Here is a 13,497-nt window from a genome sequence, read left to right on the forward strand (position 1 = left end):
TGGCACTCCACTTGTAATCTAGCCCTAGTTATTATAATCTCCTGGTGTTAGCTGCCATTTGTAGTTGTGGAAGTGACCTGCCACCTGTCATTAACAAAGCTTGTTCTTATTTAGCAGTTGTACTAAATTGTGTTTGCACCAAGCCCCCCATACACATAAAGGTACTGAAGAGCATACATGCAGAAGGACACATGCAAACAGAGAGGGGCAGACCACATTATCATAGCTACACAGACACACAGAGGTATAAAGAACAGAGGCACAAAAAAATAAAGATGCATTCTTTTTTAACTAACCCTCAGCTTAACGCACCTATATATATATATACAGCTCTGGGATTTTTTTTATTAGTTTCTCAGGTTTTACTATTTATAGGTATGTGTTTGAGCAAAATGAACATTTTTGTTTGATAAACATTTCTGTTTTATTTAAAAATAGACTGCACTTTCATACCAGACTGGGTACACATCCCAGGACCTTGCAAAGATCACAGCCCTGGGTGCCAGCTTTCAGGTACTCTGCCAATTAAAGGGACAGTAAAGTTAAAAAAATATTGTTATATAATTCTGCACATAGTACAGAATTATATAACATTATCTTAGCGACAACTTTCAAAATCAAAGGATTTTAGAGATTTTAGCTGTCAAAGTTGCACTTATGTCTTCTTTTTCAACGGCGCTTTGCAGGCGCATTGTCTAATCACAGCGCACCCAATTGCGCTATTGAACTTAATGTAGTGCGCTCCCACTACCAGACCAGAGCATGGAGTGCACTACATTCAGTTTAATAGCGGGATCGGGCACGCTGTGATTAGATAGTGCGCCCGCGAAGCACTTTTGAAAAAGAAGACCTAATCAGAAGATCATGGTGAGCAGAACAGGTAAGTTCAACTTTGACAGCTAAAATCTCTAAAATCCTTTGATTTTGAAAGCTGTCACTAAGATAATGTTATATAATTCTGCACTATGTGCAGAATTATATAACATTATTTTTTAAGTTTATGGTCCCTTTAACCCCAGCCAAGCCTGGGTGCAAAGCCATTAGGAAATATTACAAAAGCAAATTATTAACACAACACATAGAAAGTCTGGCACTCTCTTGCAAGCACACATCTAGATTATAATCCAAATGGAAGCATTAGTTACAGCATTCGGCCAAATAGCGATAGGCTCAGCAACCCTGCGCTATCGGTAGTGCTCCACTTGTAATCTGAGCCATAATGTGTGTCCATATTAGTTGTGTTGTAAGATAAGGCAGTTTATGATTCTTTATTTTCCCTCTGTTGCTTTATAGCCATTCCCTAGAATCATACACTGCTCTCCCCTATAACATGCGAAGCCCATGTCCTACCAACCCATTGGAGCGACCTGCATATCAGGGAAGTAACCCTATAAGTGACGTTTGGGCTAAACATGCCTTGAGGATTGTGGCCAAGTATTTAAAGAGGTGAGTTTACTGTTATTGTCAGGGTAGGCTTTAGTGGATGCCTGAGAAAAAGCTTTTTTGTGACTGTCCAGAGTTTAGAAGATTCTGTAACAAGTAGCTAATTTACAGACTTAAAGGAAATTAAACTTAGAATTTTATGCCATGTAAAACGGATATTTATGTTTAGTAAAAAAAATCATAATATACTTTCCTCATTTATTATGTTTACTTAATCTTCAATTAACTCTGACAATTTGGAGGTTGGAGTAAATTCTGAACCCTGCCCCTACAATACTACAACTTCTACACCGCGCAGGAGCTTAAAGGGACAGTCAATAAAGTACATTTGCATAATCAACAAATGCATGATAAGAAGACAATGCTATAGCACTTAGTCTGAACTTCAAATGAGTAGTAGATTTTTGTTAAATAAATTGTAAAGTTATGTCTATTTCCACCCCCCCTGTACCATGTGACAGCCATCAGCCAATCACAAATGCATATACACATATGCTGTGAATTCTTGCACATGCTCAGTAGGAGTTGGTGACTCAAAAAGTGTAAATATAAAAAGAGTGTGCACATTTTGTTAATGAAAGTAAATTGGAAAGTTGTTTAAAACTGCATGCTGTATCTGAATCATAAACTTTAATTTTGACTTGAGTGTCCCTTTAAAGGGACAGTAAAGTCCAAATTAAACTTCAATGTATTGGATAGAGCATTACATTTTAAACAACTTTTCCATTTACTTATTTTATCAAGTTGGGTTAGTTATCTTGTTATATTTTGTTAAAGAGTAATCTTAAAGGGAAAGTCAATCCTAGCGAAACGCTTGGATTGACCATTGAAACAAATAAAGGGGACTTTCATTCATGAAGTATAAAATATTTATTTGTTTCAAGCGTTTGCCGCACTGAGCTGCTAAGGCAGCCTACGGCAGAACGTTATTTTGCTTGAGAGGTGACGTTTTTACCTTTTAGCCAATAGCCATGCGGGAAATCTGTCTTGTCTCCCTGTGGCGCCAGATTTCCTGCACGCTATTTGCTAAGAGGTGGAAACGTCACCTCTTAGCAAAATAGCGTGCCGTGGGCTGCCTTAGCAGCTCAGTGCGGTAATGCTTGAAACAAATAAAGGAGCTTTCAGCATGAAGTATTTTATACAACCTTTATTTGTTTCAATGGTCAATCCTAACGTTTCACAAACGCTAGGATTGACTTTTACTTTAAGTGAACTCAGGAGTGTGTCTAGCCATTTGGCAGCAGAGGTTGCAACATTTTTTATAGCAATGTTTTACTTAGCTACAAGCAATGCTATAATAGACTGCTAAAGACGTGCATACTCCTGAGCTCCTATCAGCTTGCCTAACTTTACTCTTCAATGAAGGTTATCAAGAGAACAAAGCAAATTCAATAATATAAGTAAATTAGAAAGTTGTTTTAGATCATCTATTCGAACCACGAAGGTTTAATTTTGACTTTAGTGTCCCTTTAATTTAGATCTGTTTATAATCAGCTGCAAGCACAGAGAGAAAAGATCAATTATATATATATATCGGGACTGTAAAAGAAAATGTTGCAATTACAAGTGCTGTTTAAAAAGTAAAAATATTAACAATAAGCCCACTTTTACTCAAGTCTTTATCCCTTTGATATGGTGGTGTATAGAAGAGAATGGCCGCAATGAACATATATCCTTATGTGACTAAAAAAAAACAGTGCAGCGTCCCGAGAAGACCTCTTCAATGATCTGACACCACTTAACCCTCAGCGTGAGAAAGGAGTTGCAGTGAACAACCACCACTTACCTTCCACAACGGACCGGGCTTGCCAAATGTGTGATAATATATTATAGGGAGTGCATGAACCGCTACCCTTCCTTGGCTTTCTTAAACAGGGAAAACAATCATAACATCTGTAGTAATGCTATTTAAATGTGTGTAAAATAGAGATGTACCTGTGCAAAAAAAAACGCTTTGTCTGAAAAATTGTTTCAGATTTTTCCTGAAGTTAGCTTCAGCTGAATTTCAATCTGCATGCATTTGTTTTGTCAGAATACATATTAAAGAAATTAGTTTGTGAACAAAATGTATTCCCATTATTTTCAAAGGGACCAAATACAGTGGGTATTGAAAAGAATCAACCCCCTTGAAATAATCACATTTTGTTGCTTTGCTGCCTGAAATAAAGACAGATACAGTTTTTGTTTATCCAGTTGTAATTACTCAGTGCAATTTATGACATCCAAGTGAAAGCTATAACACCAACATGCAGTGGCGTAGAGTGGCTTCTCACCGCCCAGGGCAAGGCAAGAATTGCGCCCCCCCTAATCCATTAGCACTGACTGAGTCTCTTCCACCAGTACAGTAGGGATTGGCAACTTTGCTTTTAATCTAGGAGACAGCTCAACAACTTAGGAGACAGGTTTTTGTTTTAAAACAAAGCTTTATTTTAACAACAAAAATATATACTATATATATATATATAGAATTATAAACTCTACATTCATCCTTAAAAATTAGGATTCAATATGGTTGCAGGGAGCCATTACTTTATTATATACATTAAGTAAGTGCATTATATAACTTAACAATTACATTTTTTATGGTTTAATATTTAAACACGGGATTTCATTTTTAAAATACATCTGAGCCAGCATGCCAGAGTGTGAGAGTGATCTATGCTGCTTTAAAGTGAAAGCCAGTTATTATTTTTTTTAAATTCATTTTTAACCTGGGTAAAACTTACAAGATGTAGATCATCTACATCTTGTATTTTTTATTTTACCCAGGTTAAAAATGAATTTGAAATAAAATAACCGGCTTTCACTTTAAAGCAGCATAGATCACTCTCACACTCTGGCATGCTGGCTGGCTCAGACTCTGTGTCCTTTGGAAGTTGGAACTCGGCTGGCTGGCTGGCCCTGCGACGTCACCTGGGTAACGGTAGAGGCTAAGCTGCATTTTGCGTGCGTTGCCATTTCCAATCCCTATTCCCCAGGGTCCAGGCAAAAACAGGGGCTATAATAATTTAATTATAATTCTGGCTGTCAGTGGCACTGGTGGTCTGGTTCTGATACGGACCCGGTGATGAGTTTGGTAATTTCTGTAGACACTACTTACCTTATCATTGCGGGCGCGGCGTGCTAGTCAGTCTGACTCCACTCTGGCTCTGCTGCTCTGACTTCTTCCTCCCTCCTGACATGTGCGCTGGGAGTGGGAGTGGACCGTGCTAACTAGTGGCGTAAACACTAGTCTAGCAGCAGGTAACGGTCGGATAGGATTACACTCATAAAATTATGATAATTAAATCATTACACAGCACGTCTTGACTTCAGAGTAGTAGACAGTTCACTTGAGAGACAGAACGGCTGGGCGCAGGCGCCTGTCAGATTTTTTAGCATCCCTGTAACGACGCTGGGAGTGGGACTGTGACTGTCTACTGTCTTGAGATGGTGGGGACTGTGGAGGCTGGGAGCCAAGCATTTTGCGCCCCTCAGAATTTTGCGCCCGGGGCAACCGCCCCTGTGGCCCCCCCCCACGCTACGCCACTGCCAACATGTCAGACAAAAATAAAGACAATTCACAAACAGAATCACTGAGTTGGAAAAAGGATCATCCCCTCCTAAAATTACTTGTAAACTCAATAAGGTGTAGATAATCACCTTCTCAACGGCACACACAAAGCCATTTAACCTTCAACTGTGATCAGCTGTGGGCATATTGATAAGCTCAGCATGAAAATAGGTTTCCTGGAGCATCTCAGTCCCTGGTAGTGCAACTGAAGCAATCAGTCAACTATGGTTGGCAAGGCACTGTCAAAAGATCTCCATTGTGGACAGGTACAAGTCAGGAGATGGATACAAGAAAATATCAAAGGCTTTATCAATGCCTAGAAGCACAGTGAAGTCTATTATTAAGAAGTGGAAGGTATTTGGTACAACACAGACCCTCTCTGGATCAGGACGTCGCTTCAAACTTGATGAAAGAGCCAGCAGGGAACTGCTCAGAGAGGCTACCAAGAGGCCCACAGCAAATCTGAAGCAGTTGCAGGAATTTATGACAAAGAGTGGTCATTGTGTGCATGTGACAACAATATCACAAATTCTCCACAAATGTGGCTTGTATGGGAGGGTTGCAAGAAAAAAAGCCACTACTCAAGACAGACCACATGCAGTCACAACTGAGCTTTGCCATAACACACCTAGGAGATTCTGAGGCCACATGGAAAAAGGTGTTATGGTCAGATGACACTAAAATTGAATTATTTGGCCTCAACACCAAACGATATGTCTGGAGGAAATCCAATACAGCTCACCATCCAAATAACACCATACCTACAGTAAAGCACAGAGGTGGTAATATCCTGTTATGGGGGTGTTTCTCTGCAGCAGACACTGGAACACTTGTCAAGAAAGAAGGAATAAAGGATGGGGCAAAATACTGTCAAATTCTTGAGAAAAATCTGCTGCCCTCTTCCAGAAAGTTGTCAATGGGAAGAAGGTTTACCTTCCAACAAGACAATCACCCAAAGCACACAGCAAAAATGACCACACAGTGGTTGAAGGAGAAAAGGGTGAATGTCCTTGCATGGCCTAGTCAGAGCCCAGACTTAAACCCCATTGAATATCTGTGACTTGAAGATTGCAGTCCACAAACGGTCACCATCAAATGTAACGGAACCAGAGCAGTTCTGAAAAAGAAGAGTGAGCAAATATTGCACAGTCTAGATGTGCAAAGTTAGTAGACAGACCGAACAGACTAAAGGCTGTAATTAAAGCAAAAGGTGGTTCAATAAAATACTGACACAAGGGGGTGATCCTTTTTCCAACTCAGTGATTCTGTTTTTGAATTGTCTTTATTTTTGTCTGACATGTTGGTGTTATATCTTTCACTTGGATGTAAATACAACTGGATAAACAAAAACTGTGCCTGTCTTTATTTCAGACTGCAAAGGAACAACATGTGATTATTTTCAAGGGGGGTGATTCTTTTCAATACCCACTGTATACAACTATAACTATATATTTTTTAACAAAAACCTTATATATGTTTTACATCACCATTAACAAGTTACTTACATACAGGCAATTTGGTATAATAGTATTTAAGGGGAACAAAAGAGATTGAAAATACAATACAATTGAACGTTAGCGCTAGTCAAAATAATTAAAAATGGCTGCGCTTTGCCTAGTCTCCAACCTCCCTATGCTAGATTATGGTTTGACATTTTTACTGATACTTTTTTAAGTTTTAAGTAGTGCATATTTTCACTGTCTGGACAGCATTAAAAAGCAGACAAATTTACCTCATAATGCTATTTCTGGAAGGCTCCGCTGGCCGTCCCAAAGGTTGCCAAGGCTTTTTCATATTTTCTGCAGTGCTTTAGCCAATTGCTACCAACCACTACACTGCTTTGCTTAACACATGCCCCTGTGTTAGAATGTCTGCCCTGCTACATTAAGTGCATGCACGGTTGAATCCCTCAAACAGCAAACATACCAACGGTAACAGTGGATCACAATGTGATTCACTGTTTGCTTTGTGCTACCATTGTGCTGTTTGTAGAGCAATAATCTGTTTAAGCCCCTTGAGATTAATAAGAAAAACCGGTATAGAAACTAAAATCCTGTGAATATGCAATAAAGGTAGGGAAAGCGGCACATGGCAGCCTTCTCATAGGATCCTCTCACAGCAAAATAAAAGTAGCGGTGGGGGCAGCTTGCTAATGCATCAATAGGAAAGATGTAACTGTAAAATATTATTAGAAATATAAAACAATATAGAAAACTTAACATTATACTTTATATATGCATATGTATAATAATGTAGAAATAAATGTCTGGTAATTACTAAGTTTACTACTTTAAACTATCATCTAAACCTACTTACTTTGATTTTAAAGATGATCATTTTGAAACCCTCAGCTTCTTATAAAACTTTACTTTTGCTAAAAAAGATCCTGAATAAAATAACTAATCCCAAAGAGAAATAAATAAATGAGGCAAGTGGATGGCACAACTAAAAACAAAAGAGATGTTAAATTGATAACTTTATTAAGAACAAAGAACAAAAAAATAATCCATCTTTGACACCAAGGTTTCTTCTTTGAGGAGTGACTAAAGTTGAGTAATATACAGAATATTATACATATAAAAATCGGAAAAAAATGTTTTGTTTGTTTTTTAAAAAAGATGACCATATTCAACCAAAGTAAAATTTTATTTTTGATATATTGATTTGAATTGAGGTAATACAAACCAGTTAACATAGAGAATTAGGCCTCTAGTTATCAAGATCTGTCGGACCTGATCCGACAGTGCGGATCAGGTCCGACAGACCTCGCAGAATACAACGAGCAATACGCTCGCCGTATTCAGCATTGCACCAGCAGCTCACAAGAGCTGCTGGTGCAACGCCGCCCCCTGCAGACTCGTGGCCAATAGGACGCCAGCAGGGGGGTGTCAATCAACCCGATCGTACTCGATCGGCTTGATTTCCGGCGATGTCTGTCCGCCTGCTCAGAGCAGGCGGACAGGTAATGGAGCAGCGGTCTTTGTGACCGCTGCTTCATAACTGCTGTTTCTGGCGAGCCTGCAGGCTCGCCAGAAACACGGGGCATCAAGCTCCATTCGGAGCTTGATACATATGCCCCTTAGTCTTAATGTTGGACACAGAGAGATTTGGTTTAGCCAAAGGAGGATAAATCTAAAATTTTATTTAATTTTTACAGAGCTGTAAAGAATCCTGATGACCGTAAAGCTCGATTCTCCATGCACCTAGCAAGCTCATTTGCGGGGATTGGCTTTGGAAATGCTGGTGTACATCTTTGGTAAGCTTAATATAGGATGTACACTATCTATAGGTATACAAATGTGTTACTACCCTGCTGCATACAGATTTTTCAAATGTTACCTCAATTAAAATTATTAAACTATTTAAGTACTAGTGTAGATCCAGAATTCCAAAATCTAAACTTATTCTGAAATCCAAACATTTTAATTAATATTTAAAAAAGATATATTAAAAATTACTATTTATCCCTGCCTGTAAGTCACAATTGTCTCGGCCTGTCTCTTTGGTTTGTTTTTTGTGTGCTAAAATGCTTGGAGTTTTGCGTTAGCCGTCAAAACCAGCGTTAGAGGCTCCTAACGCTGGTTTTGGGTTACCGCTGGTATTTAGAGTCAGTCAGGAAAGGGTCTAACGCTCACTTTCCAGCCGCGACTTTACCATACCGCAGATCCCCCTACGCCATTTGCGTATCCTATCTTTTCAATGGGATCTTTCTAACGCCGGTATTTAGAGTCTTGGCTGAAGTGAGCGTTAGAAATCTAACGACAAAACTCCAGCCGCAGAAAAAAGTCAGGAGTTAAGAGCTTTCTGGGCTAACGCCGGTTTATAAAGCTCTTAACTCCTGTGCTCTAAAGTACACTAACACCCATAAACTACCTATGTACCCCTAAACCGAGGTCCCCCCACATCGCCGCCACTCTATTAAAATTTTTTAACCCCTAATCTGCCGACCGCACACCACCGCCACCTACGTTATCCCTATGAACCCCTAATCTGCTGCCCCTAACACCGCCGACCCCTATATTATATTTATTAACCCCTAATCTGCCCCCCAAAACGTCGCCGCCACCTACCTACAATTATTAACCCCTAATCTGCCGACCGGACCTCACCGCCACTATAATAAATGTATTAACCCCTAATCCGCCTCACTCCCGCCTCACTAACCCTATAATAAATAGTATTAACCCCTAATCTGCCCTCCCTAACATCTCCGACACCTACCTACAATTATTAACCCCTAATCTGCCCACCGGACCTCACCGCTACTATAATAAAGTTATTAACCCCTAAAGCTAAGTCTAACCTTAACCCTAACACCCCCCTAAGTTAAATATAATTTAAATCTAACTAAATAAATTAACTCTTATTAAATAAATTATTCCTATTTAAAGATAAATACTTACCTGTAAAATAAACCCTAATATAGCTAGAATATAACGAATAATTATATTGTAGCTATTTTAGGAATAATATTTATTTTACAGGCAACTTTGTAATTATTTTAACCAGGTACAATAGCTATTAAATAGTTATTAACTATTTAATAGCTACCTAGTTAAAATAATTACAAAATTACCTGTAAAATAAATCCTAACCTAAGTTACAATTAAACCTAACACTACACTATCAATAAATTAATTAAATAAAATACCTACAATTATCTACAATTAAACCTAACACTACACTATCAATAAATTAATTAAATACGATACCTACAAATAAATATAATTAAATAAACTAACTAAAGTACAAAAAATAAAAAAGAACTAAGTTACAAAAAATAAAAAAAATATTTACAGACATTAGAAAAATATTATAACAATTTTAAGCTAATTACACCTACTCTAACCCCCCTAATAAAATAACAAAGACCCCCAAAATAAAAAAATGCCCTACCCTATTCTAAATTAAAAAAGTTCAAAGCTCTTTTTACCTTACCAGCCCTTAAAAGGGCCTTTAGCGGGGCATGCCCCAAAGAAAACTGTGAACTCTAAATACCAGTGGTATTTAAAAAGGTGCGGGAGAAAAAAAGCATGCGTAGCTAACGCACCCCTTTGGCCGCAGAACTCTAAATCTAGCCGTTAGAGTTTTGTCGGTAACGACCCGCGTAGCTAACGCTGGCTTTCCCCCCCCCCGCACCTTTTAAATACCGCTGGTATTTAGAGTTCACAGAAGGGCTGCGTTAGGCTCCAAAAAGGGAGCGTACAGGCATATTTACCGCCACTGCAACTCTCAATACCAGCGGTGCTTACGGACGCGGCCAGCTTCAAAAACGTGCTCGTGCATGATTCCCCCATAGAAAACAATGGGACATTTTGAGCTGAAAAAAACACCTAACACCTGCAAAAAAGCAGCGTTCAGCTCCTATCGCAGCCCCATTGTTTCCTATGGGGAAACACTTCCTAAGTCTGCACCTAACACCCTAACATGTACCCCGAGTCTAAACACCCCTAACCTTACACTTATTAACCCCTAATCTGCCACCCCCGCTATCGCTGACCCCTGCATATTATTATTAACCCCTAATCTGCCGCTCCGTACACCACCGCAACCTACGTTATAGCTATGTACCCCTAATCTGCTGCCCCTAACCCCCGCCGACCCCTATATTATATTTATTAACCCCTAATCTGCCCCCCACAACATCGCCGCCAGCTACCTACAATAATTAACCCCTAATCTGCCGACCGGACCTCACCGCTACTATAATAAAGTTATTAACCCCTAATCCGCCTCACTCCCGCCTCAATAACCCTATAATAAATAGTATTAACCCCTAATCTGCCCTCCCTAACATCGCCGACACCTAACTTCAATTATTAACCCCTAATCTGCCGACCAGACCTCACCGCTACTCTAATAAATGTATTAACCCCTAAAGCTAAGTCTAACCCTAACCCCCCTAAATTAAATATAATTTTATTCTAACGAAATAAAATAATTCTCATTAAATAAATTATTCCTATTTAAAGCTAAATACTTACCTGTAAAATAAACCCTAATATAGCTACAATATAAATTATAATTACATTGTAGCTATTTTAGGATTAATATTTATTTTACAGGCAACATTTTGTATTTATTTTAACCAGGTACAATAGCTATTAAATAGTTAATAACTATTTAATAGCTAAAATAGTTAAAATAATTACAAAATTACCTGTAAAATAAATCCTAACCTAAGTTACAATTAAACCTAACACTACACTATCAATAAATTAATTAAATAAAATACCTACAAATAAATACAATTAAATAAACTAACTAAAGTACAAAAAATAAAAAAATATTTACAAACATTAGAAAAATATTACAACAATTTTAAACTAATTACACCTACTCTAAGCCCCCTAATAAAATAACAAAGCCCCCCAAAATAAAAAAAATGCCCTACCCTATTCTAAATTAAAAAAGTTCAAAGCTCTTTTACCTTACCAGCCCTTAAAAGGGCCTTTAGCGGGGCATGCCCCAAAGAAAACTGCTCTTTTGCCTGTAAAAAAAAAAATACAACCCCCCCCCAACATTAAAACCCACCACCCACATACCCCTAATCTAACCCAAACCCCCCTTAAATAAACCTAACACTAAGCCCCTGAAGATCTCCCTACCTTGTATTCACCACACCGGGTTCACCGATCGGTCCTGGCTCCGACGTCTTCATCCAAGCCCAAGCGGGGGCTGAAGATGTCCATGATTTATTTATTGTGCTGTTCTCATGATAAACATTTTTGTGCATGGTCTGTTCAAATATTTTTTTTTTATTTTGAAAAAAAAAAAGGTTTTATTATTTATAAAAATAATTGAATTACAACAAAAGTAAAAAAGAGAAATACATTCCATATATTCATGACAGTATCTATTTCAATAATAGCAAAACATTTCAATAATAGCAAAACATTAAACAATATTTCACTTTATTCTGTCATTTTGAAATAAAAAAACAAAACAGGAAAAAACCCTCTATTCTCCACTCTCCTGTACACTTTTTCCCCCAGTCTTTAATATTGGGGTATTCCTTAATTTCTCTCTATGGCATTTCTGAAAAATTCAAACCCTAAAAATTGCAAAATTAATTGGATCTGTAATTGTCTGGGATATAACAAGATTAACTTTCTCCATTTACCAAAAAAGCATTTATTTTGGTTCCTATCAACTGAGTATCTAATTTGTTAGCAAACGCTGAAAAGTTAGGACTTTTTTTGGACTTCCAATATTTTAAAATTATAGACCTTCCTGTTAGCATTACAGAGTCTAGACCAGGGAGATACAGTTTCTGAATTAGTTTGTTGTGTGAGACTGTGTGAAATGCTTTGCTGAAATCAAGATATGTTACATCAACTGCTCCACCCTGGTCTAATACTTTTGTTACATAATCAAAGAAGTCAATTAGCTTAGTCTGACCTGATCTCCCTAAGATAAAACCATGCTGATTTTGGTCCTCTAAATTGTGTGCCTTTAAGTAAGTTAAAATTCTTTATTTTAACAGATTTCCATTAATTTATTTACTACTGAAGTTAAACTAACAGGCCTGTAGTTACCATATTCTTTCCTACTGCCCTTTTTATGAAGAGCTACTACATTTGCTATTTCTACATTCATCTGTAAACAACTCCTGTCAATAGTAACTGATTAAACAGATTTTTTAATGGGGCAGTTAGCACAGATAGAAGTTCCTTTAAAACCTTTGGATGAATATTATCAGGACCCACTGATTTTATACTTTTATTTTTATAATGCCAATAAACCTCATCCTCTGTAAAAAAAATTAGTGCTAAGCCCTTTCAGCAGCGCTAGCCGCTTGACTCAGATGGGCAACTAGCGCTGCTGATTGCATTAGATCATGTAATTTTTGGACTATAATGGCCCTTTAAAGGGCAATACATAAAAATGTTAGAATTACAAATAAATCCAACACAGTAAGTTAACACAGTTGTACTTTTTTAACTTCATTTAGTGTAAAAAATATTTTGTGAACTTAAACACATTTAGCGTTACATATCTTGTGCACAAAAACGCAATGCTTGTCACCTTGGCCAAAGTCACATTAAACGTCTACAGAACCTGATATTGAACAAATGAATGCACTCAAATAACCCACAGCATTTTTTAAGAAACCTAAAGGCGAGTTATGAAGCTGCTGCTGAGGCAGTTATGGTGCAGGGTCACTCATGCTTTTGACCTCCAAGGAGGCAGAGTTAAATAACCCTGAACGAGTTTGGAGTAATTGTTAGGCCCTGGTCTTGTGTGAGAGCAGGAGGTAGCGTGTTCTTGCGCAATAATAAATTTAAACACTGCAAACCTTTTCTGTCCACCAGTTGATAATTGAGGCCCAAATGATTTAGATGCTGGTCGCTGATTTCCAGTACTTTTTGTGCTCGTGTCCAGTACTAGAGCCTTAATGTGCCACTGAATTCTTTTTCAGCCATGGAATGTCTTACCCTATTGCAGGACTGGTGAAGACCTACAGAGCAAAAGATTATGTTGTGCAGCATCCATTAGTG

At 38.0% G+C, this 13,497-nt stretch overlaps 1 protein-coding gene across 3 annotated transcripts in view; it reads left to right on the forward strand.

Moving 5' to 3' along the window:
* Nucleotides 1-13,497, forward strand: part of ADHFE1 (alcohol dehydrogenase iron containing 1) — a 150,617-nt gene that overhangs the window by 74,424 nt on the left and 62,696 nt on the right. For all 3 annotated transcript variants that reach the window (XM_053715088.1, XM_053715089.1, XM_053715090.1), the window contains exons 10-12: nucleotides 1,294-1,446; nucleotides 8,154-8,252; nucleotides 13,419-13,497. In XM_053715088.1, the coding sequence (XP_053571063.1) occupies nucleotides 1,294-1,446; nucleotides 8,154-8,252; nucleotides 13,419-13,497 (331 nt within the window). The remainder of the gene's footprint in view (nucleotides 1-1,293; nucleotides 1,447-8,153; nucleotides 8,253-13,418) is intronic.

The sequence above is a fragment of the Bombina bombina genome, chromosome 5, assembly GCF_027579735.1.
Source record: "Bombina bombina isolate aBomBom1 chromosome 5, aBomBom1.pri, whole genome shotgun sequence".
Lineage (NCBI taxonomy): Eukaryota > Metazoa > Chordata > Amphibia > Anura > Bombinatoridae > Bombina > Bombina bombina.